General features: G+C 36.2%; 1 protein-coding gene and 1 pseudogene across 7 annotated transcripts in view; both read right to left on the bottom strand.

Moving 5' to 3' along the window:
* PPIP5K2 (diphosphoinositol pentakisphosphate kinase 2) overlaps positions 1 to 16,009 on the bottom strand; it is an 83,890-nt gene that overhangs the window by 62,056 nt on the left and 5,825 nt on the right. For all 7 annotated transcript variants that reach the window (XM_055565665.1, XM_055565700.1, XM_055565657.1 and 4 more), the window contains exons 2-7: positions 13,108 to 13,493; positions 9,993 to 10,188; positions 7,286 to 7,376; positions 6,111 to 6,196; positions 4,889 to 5,043; positions 1,908 to 2,009 (exon numbers count right to left, since the gene is read on the bottom strand). In XM_055565665.1, the coding sequence (XP_055421640.1) occupies positions 1,908 to 2,009; positions 4,889 to 5,043; positions 6,111 to 6,196; positions 7,286 to 7,376; positions 9,993 to 10,188; positions 13,108 to 13,239 (762 nt within the window). In that variant the 5' untranslated portion in view covers positions 13,240 to 13,493. The remainder of the gene's footprint in view (positions 1 to 1,907; positions 2,010 to 4,888; positions 5,044 to 6,110; positions 6,197 to 7,285; positions 7,377 to 9,992; positions 10,189 to 13,107; positions 13,494 to 16,009) is intronic.
* Positions 2,024 to 4,861, bottom strand: LOC129640416 (Y-box-binding protein 1-like; annotated as a pseudogene).

Genomic DNA, 16,009 nt, shown 5'->3' with positions numbered 1-16,009 from the left:
GGAATGGGTAGCCTATCTCTTCTCCAGTGGATCTTCCTGACTCAGGAATTGAATCTGGTCTCCTTCATTGCAGGTGTACTCTTTACCAACTGAGCTATCAGGGAAGTCCACATGCTAGCAAGGTAATACTCAAAAAGTATTGTCACCCTGCTTATTTAACTTATACGCACAATACATCATTCAGAACGCTGGGCTGGATGAATCACAAGCTGGAATCAAGACTGCTGAGAGAAATTTTAACAACCTCAGATAAGCAGATAATACCACTCTAATAGCAGAAAGTGAAGAGGAACTAAAGAGCCTCTTGATGAAAGTGAAAGAGGAAGAGTGAAACAGCTGGCTGAAAACTCAACATTCAAAAAACTAAAATCATGGCATCCAATCCCATCACTTTGTGGCAAATAGAAGGGGAAAAACGTGGAAACAGAGACAGACTTTATTTTCTTGGGCTCCAAAATCACTGTGGACAGTGACTGCAGCCATGAAATTAAAGATGCTTGCTCCTTGCAAAGAAAGCTATGACAAACCTAGATAGTGTATTAAAGAGCAGAAACATCAATTTGCCGACAAGGGTCCATGTAGTCAAAGCTATGGTTTTTCCAGGAGCCATGTATGGATGTGAGAGCTGGATCATAAAGGAGGCTGCACACTGAAGAATTGGGAGTCCCTAGACAGCAAGGAGATCAAACCAGTCCATCCTAAATGAAATCAGTCCTGCATATTCATTTGAGGACTGATGCTGAAGCTGAACGGAGAAGGCAATGGCACCCCACTCCAGTACTCTTGCCTGGAAAATCCCATGGATGGAGGAGCCTGGTGGGCTGCAGTCCATGAGGTCGCAAAGAGTCGGGCACGACTGAGCGACTTCACTTTCACTTTCACGCATTGGAGAAGGAAATGGCAACCCACTCCAGGGTTCTTTGCCTGGAGAATCCCAGGGACAGAGGAGCCTGGTGGGCTGCTGTCTATGGGGTCGCACAGAGTGGGACATGACTGAAGCGACTTAGCAGCAGCAGCAGCAGCTGAAGCTGGAACGCCAATACTTTGGCCACCTGCTGCAAAGAACTGACTCTTAGAAAACACCCTGATGCTAGGAAAGACTGAAGGCAAGTGTAGAAGGAGGCAGCAGAATATGAGATGGTTACATAGCATCACCAACTCAATGGACATGAATTTGAGCAAATTCCAGGAAATGGTAAAGGACAGAGGAGCCTGGTGTGCTGCAGTCCATGGTGTCGCTAAGAGTTGGACACAACTTAGCGACTGTACAGACAAGTTAGACACAGAGTGGCTAAACATAAAGCAATTAAGACCTTATTAATCACCAAGACAAATCACACCTATTTTTTTGTAATCACATTACAGTTGTCAAAGCTGTCTAAACATTTTTTACACTGACTGATGCTTAGAAACTGTGGTGGTTATTAGACTAACCCACTATATTTTGGATTGATTTTTAAATATTTTGATTAACTTTATTTCAATAAAATTTGTCTCCACTGTAATCCTGTGTGGTTTATTCTAAGCACGGAAGAATATTATTCTATAAGAAGGCTCCATAGGCTTAGATTGCCAAAGACGTTCATAATGTAAATAGATTAAGAATCTCTAGTTATGAAGAAAGAGAAACAAAATAGAGGTCAGAGATAGCTAACTAAATGGACTTCCCATATAGCTCAGCGGTAAAGTGTCTGCCTGCCATGCAGGAAATGGCAACCCATTCCAGTGTTCTTCCCTGGAAAATCCCACTGACAGAAATGCCTGGCAGGCTACAGTCCATGGAGTTGCCAAAGAGCCGGACATGACTTAACAACTAAACAACAACAACAACAGAAGCTATTGTAAACTCTTTTTCTGATAGCACTGGTAAACTCAAAATACAAACTTAAAATATACTTTAATCCTACCTTAACATCAGTACCATCTGTAGGCATAAACTCTTCATATATATATGAGCCTGTTTTTCGTACATTGCTTTCTGGGGAGTAAACACTACTCCTACTGCCAATCTGAAAATAAAAGAAGTCTATCAATGTAAAAACCAAATTATTCTCCTCTTTATAAAATATTCTCTTTTACCATTTATTTCTATCATTGATATTCCAAAAATTTTTTTTAGTCTACAAATATTTAACAACACATTATGTAGTTGACACTACATTATTTCCTGCTATAACTTAAATAGCATAAAAATACAATGAACACTTAGAACAGTGTTTCTAAGATTCAACCATATTGCTGAAGGTAACTCTGCTTTGTCATTACTATAGAATTTTCCTCTGTATAAATATTCAGTAATTCATTCATTTGCCTATAATATATATCTAGGCTGTTTTCTAAGGTTTAGCTAGTAAAGCAATGTTGCTTCAAACGTTCTTTTAAATATTCCTGTGACAAGTATGTGCAGGAGTGTTCTATGGCATATACTCAAAGTGAAACCACTAGTGATAGAATACGCTCACATTCAACTTACAAAATAATGCCAAAACCTTTTAAAAACCATTTTTAATTAATTAGAGTCTCTCCAGTAATATGTAGGTGCGCCCACTTCTCTATAATTATCTACAACTCGGTATTGTCAGACTTAATATTTACCATCCTAATGGACGTAGAACACGTACCTCGGTGTGTTGCTGCTTTGCATTTCCATGACTGCTTATGAGTACATGTGCACTTTTTTTTTTTAAGACCTTTATTAACAGGTGCTTGCAGTTTGTTGACTTTTTTTTTTTAATCAAGCTGTAAACTTTTATTACAAATTAAAAATGAGGTTCTTAAAAATCTCAACTTGACCAGATATGAAACAATTTAAAAACCTTTAAAGGTGTATTGAGAAAAAACAGGTTTTTTGTTTGTTTTTTAAAAACACATTTGTCATTACCAAAAAGAGACGTCTTTAGGTAAAAACAATAAAAACCCCATGCTGCATAGATAATGCAGATAGTTCTAGTTATCTGGTCAACAGGCAAAAAGCAAGCACTTAAGGTCTTCAGCTCCAATCTTTTGTTCATTTCTTATTGCTGGAATTTCATATTCATTTCTTGTTGTTGGATGACTAAACCAGATGATGGTAGGAGATGGTAAGCAGGTATTTACTCAGCCCTGCCCTGCTCAGCCTCAGGAGCAGACGAATTTTCAGCTGGTGGATCGCTGCTTTTGTCTCTTTGCCATCTTGTGGTTTAGGGTTTTCTGGGCATCTGCGTCGGTAATTGAAGTTGCGGCGGTACCGACGTTGAGGTGGCTGCTGACCTTGGGTCTCATCTCCTTGGTTTTCCTTATCTTCTTCATTGCCGTCCTCTCTGGGCTGTCTTTGACGAGGAGGACCCCTGCGGAATCGTGGTCTGTAGCCCCGATACATATTCTGTCTCACTGGTCTACCTTGTTCTCCAGCACCCTGGTTGTCAGCGCCCTCCATTACTTCTCCCTGCACAGGAGGGTTGGAGTACTGTGGTCGACGCCCGACGCCCGACGCCGTAGGGTCTCCCTCCGCATGTAGTCAAGTGGGAACCTCCGCCTGCGGTAGGGCCGGCACTGTTGGGCCTGGCCTTCGGGAGTGCTCTCTGATCCCTCATTCTTTTCCCCACTCTCACTATTCTGGTAATTCTGCTGGTAATTGCGTGGAGGACCCCTGCGACGTGGAGGACCCCTGCGACGTGGATAGCGTCTATAATGGTTACGGTCTGCTGCGTATTTACTGCCTTGCACTGGAACTCCACCAGGGCCTGTAACATTTGCTGCCTCCGCACCCTTTTCTCCTTCAACAACATCAAACTCCAGTCTCTCCATCTCCTACACTGTGAAGGTACTTCCTGGGGTTATTCTTCTTTATGGCAGTCTGGTGTACAAATACATCTTCCTTGGTGTCATTCCTGTTGATGAAACCATATCCGTTTCTTACATTGAACCATTTAACTGATCCCAAAACCTTTGTTGCGATGATCTTCTTGTCCCCGCCGGCAGGCGCGGCCAATGTGAGGCCTCCGCTCCCCGTCGTGCCGGGCTTGGTGTCGGCAGTGCTGAGGGCGGGGGGGGCAGGGGGGGCGCGGGCGGCTGCTGGGTCTCGGCCTCGCTGCTCATAGTTGCGGTGATGGTGACTGGGGCCGGCTGCGGCAGCTGCGGCTCCTCCCGGGGTGTGATGGTAACTAGGCGGGCGGCGGCAGCGGGGCTGCTCAGGGCTCTCTGGGGTCCGCTCTCCGCTCCCACTACCGATCGAACCCACATGTGCACTTTTAATACTGAGTGAGTTAATGAGTGAAGTCGCTCAGTCGTGTCCGACTCTTTGCGACCCCGTGGACTGTAGTCCCCCAGTCTCCTCCGTCAATGGGATTCTCCCGGCAAGAATACTGGAGTGGGTTGCCATCTCCTTCTCCAGGGTTTAATACTGACATACTGCTAAGTTATATTTTAGAAGAAATATTGCGATAACAACGTCTGGGCTTATGCTCGTTTCCCAACTACCTCAATCTTTTTGATCTTGCTGATTCAAAAAGTAATTTAATGTCATTATCTTTTAGACTTGATTTACTCTTTTTTTATGGGTGCAATTTTGAGCATACTTTCATGTATTTGAAAGACCATTGGTATTATTTTTTCTAGGAACTATTCATTTGTAGGCCATTTTTCTAAAAAAATGCTGATCTTTACCTGAAATTCTCATATGATAGATTCATAAATGGAAGGCAGAAAGAAGACCTAATAACTTTCTTGGTATTTTGTATGTAAATTTAATAACTAAAATGATGCCTTTTTTCTCTAACAAATGATGACATTAATTTATCTCTCAATGATACATTCTTAAACATAGTTTTACTAAATACTTGATTACTTTTAGTAAAATTTATGCAACAATGTATAAAGAACAGTAGTCACTAGGCTAACTAAAGTTTACCTTTCGAAAAAGTCTTTGACTTCCACCACCAGCAGAGGTTGGATAATAAATGTAAACATTGTGATCTTCTGCACTGACAGGCTTTTCTACAAATGGCTTTTGGAAAACTTCCCCATTTACTTCTACATGATCTTCCCCTTCAATCAGATTGCATTCTATAAATCAAACATAATAGCAAGAAAAAAGTTACATACTGCTTAGTACCTAGATATAATATAACCACAATATTATTATTGAGGACTTGTTCTCTAGAACAGAGGTTACAGAGAAACCTAACTGTGGAAGATGCACTGATTTGTGTGTGTGTGGCTGCGCCGGGTCTTTGGCCACACGCGGGCCTCCTCTCTCAGCTGGCTTCTCCTGTGGCGGAGCACGGCTCTGGGTGTGTGGGCTTCGGCAGTTGCAGTGTCTGGGCTCAGGAGTTGCGGCACACAGGCTTAGTAGCTCTGTGGCACGTGGAACCTTCCCGTACCGGGGATCAAGCCCTTGACTCCTGCGTTGGCAGGGGGATTATTTACCAATGGACTACCAGGGGAGTCCTTGATTTGATTTTAATTAAAAATATTTATGCAAATGTATACCAGCATTTATTATCTATGATGACATAAGGAACTATATTCTTCAAAAACCTAATGGACCTGCTATAATGCTGGTATCTGGGTTTTAATCAAAGTTGCTCTAATGTACAATATGGTCACTAAAATTCCCCAAAATACTGTTATCAGAACATTCAATATTAAAACAAATAAGCATTTATCTTGCCCTTTTACACTATGTGTAACTTACATGCTATGCTGTTAATAAGCAGGAAAATGAAGCAAAAGGTGCTTTAAAATATTAATATTTCAAAATTCTTACTCATTAGAAGTTTAGTTGTGGCATACTAGCATGAAGTTTCTAACACTTAATTCAACTGTTATACACTCACTTACCCCAATCAATACAAATTTATTAAGTATGTAAAAATTCTTCCTTATGATTCTCAGATATATCAAATATGAACCCAATAAATATATGATATACACTTCCTAGTTATAGTTAGCCTTCTAGCTCATAATGTCCCATTTTAATTGAAATTTAATTGCCTATTTGGATCATTTTAAAAAAATTGAATAGAATGCATAAGTAGTTTAAATTCTATTTAATTATAGAGGAGAGTGGCTCAGAAGTCTTTGGTAAGAGACTTTTAAAAGAGAGATTGTTTAAAATCTCTTACTCTTACCTTTAGGATTATTTGGGTCACGGTTCAAAATTGCATAACGAGGAAGCAAAATACCTTCAGCTTGAAGAATACTATACACTTCTCTCCTGAAGGAAAAAGAGAATACCCTTATTGTTTTGCTAATGTTTCATGATAAGTATATTACTGTACTATTCATAAAGTATATTACTACTTTTCTACCACTAAAAAGTCATGTATATAGTCTTTCTTTATAAGTAAAGAAATGTCATTTAAAATATTGAAGAAATGTATTCTAGGGAAATATTCAGTAATATTAGAATAAAAGTGTATGCACAAAACTTTCTGCAGCATATTAAAATACTAATTTTTAAAAGAGGGAATGTAAATGTATAAAACAGAAACAGCTAATTAAAGTTGCTATATCACAGTGACAAACTATCACCTAAAGTATTAAAAATCTTATATTCAAAGAATATTCAATGACACGGAAAAATGTTTATGGTCTTTAAAGAAAACACTGATTCTAATTCTGTAAAATGTGAGTGCATGTATGTATTGCTTTCTATATGAAAAAACATGGTAGATGCAGTGGCAGGGTTAAATTAAATGCCTTTCTTCATTTTATTTTCTAAATTTCTCAAAATGAATGGAGACACAGACATACACACACACATATATATGCACTCCCACATATATTTACATTTGTAATATAGAGACATCTATTAATATGAGAACCTCAGAAAAATGTTATAAAATTTCAGATATTAATAATATTGCTAAGAAAGGAAAAAAATAGAAAAAAATTATAAGATCTTATACTTTATATAGCATTTTCTTATATATAACCTCTTACTGTAATGCTAACACAGAATAAAATAGAACTCTAGTGAAATTATAAGGGTAGCCATTAATAGCATCAATTAAATGCAATATATACATTTGTATTTTACAATTTCTCTTAAATATCTATGCTTGTGATCTGTTAAATGAATTGCTAAGATACATAGCAACATATTTCTCAAAATGGTTCCACTTTACCATAGTTTCTTCATCTATAAAACTGGATACAAATATTTATTACTAAATATTATTTCAAGGATACCACAAATTTACATATATATATATATATAAAAGCATTGGTACCATGCCAGCTTAGGTAGATACTAAATAAATGTTGATTTTCCTCCCTTACTTCAGCCAACTTAACCACTCACCTATCTTGTATGAGATACTGCATATTCAAGTCATTGATTACAAATGGATTCCTGAGTTTGGCATAGGCAACTGCTTTGTCCAGTGGAAATCCTAAGAATACATATTATTAACATATTCTGCACAATCTCAAGATAAGTTGACATCTCTAACTTAATCAACTTTAATTTATGCCACATCCCATAAAAGACTAATTTCATTATGCATATAGCTGTTCTTTATAAGACACAGAATAATAAATACATAAAACTTGATTTATCTTGTACTATTAAATAAATCTTATTTGTTCTTAATTTGATTGGTAAGGCACAGCAAGCCAGTAGTTATGTAACTCCATTTAGAGTACTGATATGTTTAGTTGATGCTTCAAAGTCAGCTGATAGAAGGTAAGACTACCTCATACACAAACAGAAATCTATACATAAATAACACAATTGCATTACAATCATCTGGTGGTCTTTTTTAAAAAGTTTATGTGACTCCTCACTAAAGATATTTTGATGCTATACACACAAATTAGCTGATATTTCAAAAACTGAGGCATCTTTAAAAACAGCAAAAGAAAAAATTAATTTATATTCAACAGACATGCTCTAAATATAAAATATATGAGAACATGCTTGCTGTTATTGATACTAGGTCAATGTTAACACACCAGAAATTAAGTTCTTAAAATTTCTAGACTTTGGTAAAATTACTAATTACAATGAAAAATCAAAAAGCAGATATAGTAAGAGATTTTAAATTATTTTAATGGTTATACTTCACTTTCTGTATTAACACTAAAAGACTCCAATTCTATTCATCAACATGTATGATTAAGAATGGCAGGATACGAGAAGTTAAAAGCATAAACTAGGGTTCAAATCCTAACTCTATCTTTCATTAGCTGTGTGACCTTGGGCAAGTTTATTTCACATCTCTAAGTCTCCAATTCCCAGCTGTAAAGGAATATTCTAACAGTCTTACCTAGAAAGGTCTTTGGGAAATCAAATAAAATAGTCCATATGAAACATTTATTACAGTATCTGGCATAATAAATATTCAGTAAATGTTAACTTATTATTCCCTAAGTAACAATATTTTAATACATGTCTTTTCTAAGGCAAAGGGTGACAGCCAGCAGGCACACACAGTATTTAACTATAGTCTGCTGCAGTGTATCTGTGAAGACACGATTTTGTAGCATTATCAGAATAGTTAATAAGAGAGGAAGTGTTAAACCTGAAGTTAAAAAAAAACAAAACTATGGTTAAAAAAAAATTTATTTCTAAATTAACATTTAAATATTCTATACCAACAATCACTTGGCCACAAATCATAGACCCTTCCAGTTTTATGACTAAGAATTCATCACTTACTGTAAAGGTATCACAATGTCTACGGTTTGAAGCCTTCTAACAGAATTCAGGAAATAAGAAAACCCTATATAGTCATTACCCTGCTTTTGCTGCTATTAAAGAGACATCATACGGGATATGACCTTAGGTAGCAGCTAGATTTTATAAGCAAATAACTAATTTTTACTTAATAAATATGAAGAACCATGTGATAGTAAGGGAAGAACACCTTACCCTCCAGGTTAAGCAAACTTTTAAGATTCTCTGAAATGAGTATCTTCAGTATGTAAAGACCAGGGCTTTGGCTTCTACATGAAATAATGAAAATCGATACATATCTCCTCTACGGGAATACAGTTTTAACCTGCTGCATCCCCTTATTGCTAAAGGCAATGCTTTTTAAACACCTAACTACAGTGAAACTTTAACACAACTGGAGGTCACATAGTTTGGTAACAAAAATGATTTAATGTGAATACATTTATTATATGAGTGCATATATTTTAGAGTTCTAAGTGAAAACTCAGATTCTTTGGTTATAAATTTTCAGATATACACTTAATAACTTTTGATTACACTTTGTCTGACTCTGCGACTGATGGACTGTAGCCCACCAGGCTCCTCTGTCCATGGGATTCTCCAGGCCAGAGTACTAGAGTGGGTTGCCATTCCCTTCTCCAGGAGATCTTCCCAACCCAGGGATCGAACCCGGGTCTCTGGAATTGCAGGCGGATTATTTACCATCAGAGCCGCCAGGGAAGCCCAAACTATGAAGTAATACTTAAGCTTAATTGATATTTCAGTGTGATTTATAAAAAACAGCAAACAAAATAAAAATTCAAATATTATGTTCTTAAGAGAGAAAGTATGAATAAGTATAGGAGAAATGATAGATCATTTTCTGTATGGTAAAACATATTGGTTTATAATACTCAAAAATCAGTAATTTATTCCAAGAAACTTAAGAGTTGCAAACAAAGATAAACATTCAAAAGTTCATCACAACCCTATTTTTAATAGTAAAAACTGGAAAACCATCTTACTTTTAGGATATTGGTTAAGCATAATATATTACATCCACAGGATGATACATGATCATACCATGAAAAACTAGCTTTTTTGACGAATGAGATAAAAGGAGAAACCTGCTTGATGTAATTAGGTTAAAAATTAAATATAAAATTACAAATACATTATAACATTAAATGTGTTTTTAAAAAATAAACACAGAAAAAAGACTGGAAATATATCAAAATGTTAATATCACTTATCTGTGAGACTAGGTGAGTTTAATTTTATTTTTCTATTTTATCTATTAGTTTTATAGTCAGAGAGAATGAAGAGGTTTCCCTCCCTGTTTTTTTAATACCTTTAGAATGAAAAGAAATAAGACAATCACACAAGGGCCAATTTTCCACTGGTTCATTCAAAATAACATCCTCTTCAAATACTACTACTGTGATATATTTAAATAAGGAGATCCGTTCGAGAATTTCCTTCATTGGTTTGGATTTGGATTTCTTTGCCATGGAACATATTCCAACCACAATCTGCCTTTCCGGAGGCTAAAACAAAAAGAAAACAAAAATAAGGTTGACTTGATAACATCTCCAAAGTACAGCTATCTTAAATCTCTCTCAGCAGTAGATAAAGCATGCAATGAATCAATAGAAGTGACAAATTAACCAAACAGACCTTTTTCAAGATTATATTGTTGTTACAAAAAAATAGGTTTATACAAAGGTCTGGAAAATTTTTTTTTGAGTTTCAGAACATGACTACAATTTTCATTTAGTTTTCAAACTTAAATACTTCTTTAAGTGGCTCAGGCATTTATTTGCCTTCTTCACACCAAAACAGAGCAAGTAAGGCCTAAAATAAAAAGGACAATGGGAGAGAGATAAAGAACTCTCTTCCCTAAAATAAGAAGTTCTCATTACAAAGCTATGCAGTGTTAAACTACTTTTGTAAATTGAATGTATGTTGATCACCAATGAAAACTTAAAAGGAAATTCTAGAGAAAGCCACACTGCTAAACAGAGGTGTCTATGCGCTTGACACCCCAATCTTCATACTCAACATAACTAGTTTACAGTGTTGCTCATCTCCGGCACCCTTGCGACAGCTCAAATGCCATGATTCAGCCTGAAATTTAAAATGCAGAATACAGAAACAACTTATGAGGTTCTATAATTATTCAAGATTCATCCTAAGGTCTTTGCTTTGCATTCCATTTCAGGTCTTCTCTCTTCTGTATTTCATATGACATTATAATCTGGGCTCAAAAGTATTTCACTAGATTTTCTTATTATAAATCTAAAAGTAACACTGGATAACACATGAATTGTTCTTCATGCTTAGCACTGTTTGGTTTATTGCCTCCTCTCACTCATGAAATTTAGAGTTCAAAATTGGTACTGGATTTGATGTTACCAAAGACTGTAAATCCTAACCTCCCTAGGATCTGCTTTCACTCTCTGATTATTCACTTTTATGTTCTTCAATTCTTTCCTGATCAAAAGCCTTGGCACATCTCATTATGATGTTCCTAATGTAGACTTCCCCAGTCAACAAGAGTACTCAACCTAACATCTCTGATATCTTAAAAACAGAACAGAACATATCATTTCCTCAACCTATTGGTCAAATGAACCAAATCAAGCTCCTCAGAAGTAACAACTATGCACCACCAATGTGAACTCAGTTTACTTAATACCAGTCTTCCAAGAAGACTAAACACTGAAGAGTTATATATATAGGAACTACCTGTCTTCAAGCACTTTGAATCTAACAGGGAACATAGTAATACAGTTCATAACGATAACAGAAGTATAGACGTCAAAGTATAGAAGTAGTACTGATGAAGAAACATTCAAGTTCCTCACGGGAAAAAGAGCCAAGGAGAGGGGAAAGAACGAACAACACGAAATCTGCGGTTTTGAAGAATAAAAAATCATTCACAAGGTATCCAAAAAGGAGAGACATTTCATAGAGGTCAAGGAGTACTTAAAATAGTAGAGAGGCACAGGACAAGATGGAGTATGTGGGAAATAATCTGATATTGCTGAAACACAAAAGGTAGAAGAGAAGACAGACAAGTGCAGTTCTAGACATAGGAGAAATAAAAGTCCTTATATGGAAGAAGACTCGACATGATTTACCAGTGCTATTCTCAATGTGCTCAGAAGAACTCTAACAAAGAGGTAAGGGTAGCAGAGGCAGAATCAATAGTACTTTCCAGTGTAAGTCAGTCAGAGAAGCTCTGCTTTTATGTTACTGGACTTCTACATCAGACTTTAGATGAAGAAGTTTTAGCTGATATGAAGTTTGAAAATCATCGCTTTTTTCCTAGGGGTGAGATGTGGGGTGGGATAGATTTTAAACGGGTGACAGCCTGATTTTGCATTTCAAATATGTGTAACTGCACCGTGAAAGCTGTTATTAAATAACTATGACAATATTTGAAGTCATCTAATAACTATTTTTAGTACATTTTTACTACTTAAATCAAGTATAACACATTTTTGTTTTAAAACGAAATTCTCTTTTCAATTGGGAATATAAGAAAAACATATTTTAAGTTTGTATTTTAAATCAGTTCTGTACATGTCAAGGGACAAAAATGATGAGCAATAAAAATGTTGAGCTAACTATAGCAAAATAAACATAATAAATGTTTATTAAAGATTTGGTATGGTTTATACACATACAAACTCCCATAGATTCTTGAGGCAGTTTCTCCTAGCTACACAGTTTAGACTTCTGAATAGTTAATAGGGATATCTTCAGTTTAATAAGCACCACTTGTGTTAACAACATGGCAAACTTAATGAACTGGGTTAAGCTGTCTTCTTTAGGACCTTTATTCTTGATATATTTGTTATGTACTTCTGCTGCTCCTGCTAAGTCACGTCAGTCGTGTCCGACTCTGTGCGACCCCATAGATGGCAGCCCACCAGGCTCCCCCGTCCCTGGGATTCTCCAGGCAAGAACACTGGAGTGGGTTGCCAATTCCTTCTGCAATGCATGAAAGTGAAAAGTGAAAGTGAAGTTGCTCAGTCGTGTCCAACTCTTAGAGACCCCATGGACTGCAGCCCACTAGGCTCCTCCGTCCATGGGATTTTCCAGGCAAGAGTACGGGAGTGGGGTGCCATTGCCTTCTCCGGAACTCTTTTCACTTATGGCCCTGATTACTCTTTCTCCTTGTCACTTTTTCTCCCCAGCCCTGTGTTATACTAGGCTTACCACTGAAAGATACTAAAATAGTCATTATGAAACAACTTAGAAATGTGACCTCTAATTGTCTTCCTGAAGCACTATAGAGTCAATAGTGTTACTAATGAAACACAGTACGTTTTTTCAGTTTAAAAATTTCCAAATTCAATGTTGGGAAAAAAAAAAATCTTCCCTGTTTAAGACAATGGTATCAATTCCCCTTCACAGTGATCAGTAAAAAGCTGATTGGTCTTCAAGCAAACACTTACAGACTCATCTTCCTCCTCCTCATCTTCATCTGCATGGTGGAAGAAGTGTCGATAATTTCCAGCGTTTATTTCTGTATCTTCAGGTCCAACAAAGAATCTGGGGGCTTCACTCATTTTTATTTCATTTGACATAAATATAATTTAAACGTGCTATGCTAAAACTGTTTCTAAATACACAGTACCTGAAAAAAGCATTCTCTCTATACTAACTGACACATGGTCTGTTGCAGCTTGTTTCTGCTTCTACAATCACTTGAACGTGTGATGACAGTTAGTTGGCAAGTGTTCATTTGTTCTCAGATATCATCACTTCATTGTTGATGCAGTTTAAAAGACAAAGATAGTGAGGCTACTTCTTCAGTGAGTTGATATGGCAATCCTTTTACCTAAAAGGCAATGAAAAAATTAATTTTGGAGACTGTACTTCAAAAATACTCAAGTAAAAATAACTTTGACATTTGTAAAATCATTACCAATAACTTGATTTACAAATGAAAAGACACTTTCTCTCATAAATTTGAGAAATTTATACTCTCATCTTCAATATACATATTGAATATTTGACAAAGATGATACAAGATAACAAGATTAAAAAAAGACTACACTAAATCCCTCAAGTCTAAAAATGTCTAATGAATTAAGAGAAAATTACTCAAATTATAACAAAATCATAAAAAGACAAATCCCTCTGGACACAGTTTAGTAATATCTGAAGAGTATGGAAAAGAACAGATGAAATATAATGCAGGCTTAAAAACAACTGACAACTATACAACAATCTAAAATTACATTAAATAAATTTCTAAAGGGCTTCAATTTGTAAAAGTTCAATCTGCAAACAGGTTTTTTGGGGACCATAACCATTCTGCATTTTGGTCTTATATATAAATCAACAAAACAATATTAGAACGAAAACAAGATTTCATTATAACAGCAGCTCTTAAACTTTTAGCGTCAAAAACTCTTTTGCAATTCTGTATAATAACTATAAATGAAGTATAACCTTTAAAAATTGTGAATCACTGTATTGTATACTTGGGTGGACTCCGGGAGTTGGTAATGGACAGGGAGGCCTGGAGTGCTGCAGTTCATGGGGTCGCAAAGAATCGGACACAACTGAGCCACTGAACTGAACTGAACTTACATAATTGTTGGTTAATCATTAAGTCATGTCCAACTCTTCTGCAATCCCATTGACTGTAATCCACCATATTCCTCTGTCCATGGGATTTTTCAGGGAAGGATACTGGAGTGGGTTGTCATTTCCTTCTCCATAGAATCTTCCCACACAGGGATCAAGCCTCTGTCTCCTGCACTGGATTCTTTACCACTGAGTCACAGGGGAAGACCTAACTTACATATTATGTCAACTATACCTCAATTTATAAAAATTTAAAGTAAAAAATAAAACCTAAAAAAAACAAAGATCTTTGGCAAATCTACTAAAATCTAAGAATCTTCTCAGAAAAAAATGCACATGTACACTAAATTCTGCAAGCAACTCTATGTGATTGACAGAACATCCAAACTTTTCCACAAGAACTGATGCCCATGAACATCAGCAGATGAATGGATAAGAAAGCTGTGGTACATATACACAAAGGAGTATTACTCAGCCATTAAAAAGAATATATTTGAATCAGTTCTAATGAGGTGGATGAAACTGGAACCTATTATACAAAGTGAAGTAAGCCAGAAAGAAAAACACCAATACAGTATACTAACGCATATATATGGAATTTAGAAAGATGGTAACAATAACCCTGTGTATGAGACAGCAAAAGAGACACTGATGTATAGATCAGTCTTATGGACTCTGTGGGAGAGGGAGAGGGTGGGGAGATTTGGGAGAATGGCATTGAAACATGTATAATATCATGTATGAAACGAGTCGTCAGTCCAGGTTTGATGCACGATACTGGATGTTTGGGGCTGGTGCACTGGGACAACCCAGAGGGAGGGTATGGGGAGGGAGGAGGGAGGAAGGTTCAGGATGGGGAACACAGATATACCTGTGGTGGATTCATTTCGATATTTGGCAAAACTAATACAACATTGTAAAGTTTAAAAATAAAATAAAATTAAAAAAAAAAAAAAAGAACTATCGTAACAGTGATACAACCACAAAATATTCCTTAGCAAAGCTGTTTACATGTACTCGGTTCCTTGGTTATGTTAAAACTAAAAACTACCAAGATGAAATTACTGGATTAAAATTCTTAAGAGTTGAATGATAAGCTAGCTAGAACTGCAAACCATAATGCCAAAAGTCCTATTCCTAAAGGTCTAATTCCAGTTTAATTGGTGATTCCCTATGAAACATTAAAACTAATTTACCTAGCCAGGTTTGCCTTTATCCACCTTTAAAATTGTAACTACACTGTTATGAAATTTTAAAGTTTGTGATTAAAGAATAAAAGCTGAAATAATTCACTTTATATATCAGTGCTTTTTATTCCTATTTCCCTTGCACTGTTTCATGTATAAAAGATGTGTGCTGAAAACAAACAAAAGAAAGTTTCCAACTGTAAAACTTGGAGGTAAGTTGATCTCAGTTTTCTTTTCTATCAAAAGGCAAACATCTTTGGTTTCTTTTTACTTTTTTACTCCTCCTATCCATCTAAAACTAGTCTAATATTTACTGTCAGAAAGGGCATGCGTTTTAGAGTCAGGATATACCTATTTAAAGCTTTCATTAAATGACAAACAAATTATGCTAGTTTCTCTAAGTCAGTTTCTTCATCTATAAAAAAAGGGAGTATCATAAAACCCGGTACCTTTGTGAAGAGTAAGTAAATGTTTGGTATAGACTAAGCACTCAAACTTTCGCTTCCACAGGCACTCTACAAACTATGCTCCCTACTAACATAACATGAAAACCGAACAGAATGAATATTGCCCA

Source organism: Bubalus kerabau, chromosome 1 (assembly GCF_029407905.1).
Source record: "Bubalus kerabau isolate K-KA32 ecotype Philippines breed swamp buffalo chromosome 1, PCC_UOA_SB_1v2, whole genome shotgun sequence".
NCBI classification, from domain to species: Eukaryota; Metazoa; Chordata; class Mammalia; order Artiodactyla; family Bovidae; genus Bubalus; species Bubalus kerabau.
This window is presented reverse-complemented; position numbering and strand designations above follow the sequence as displayed.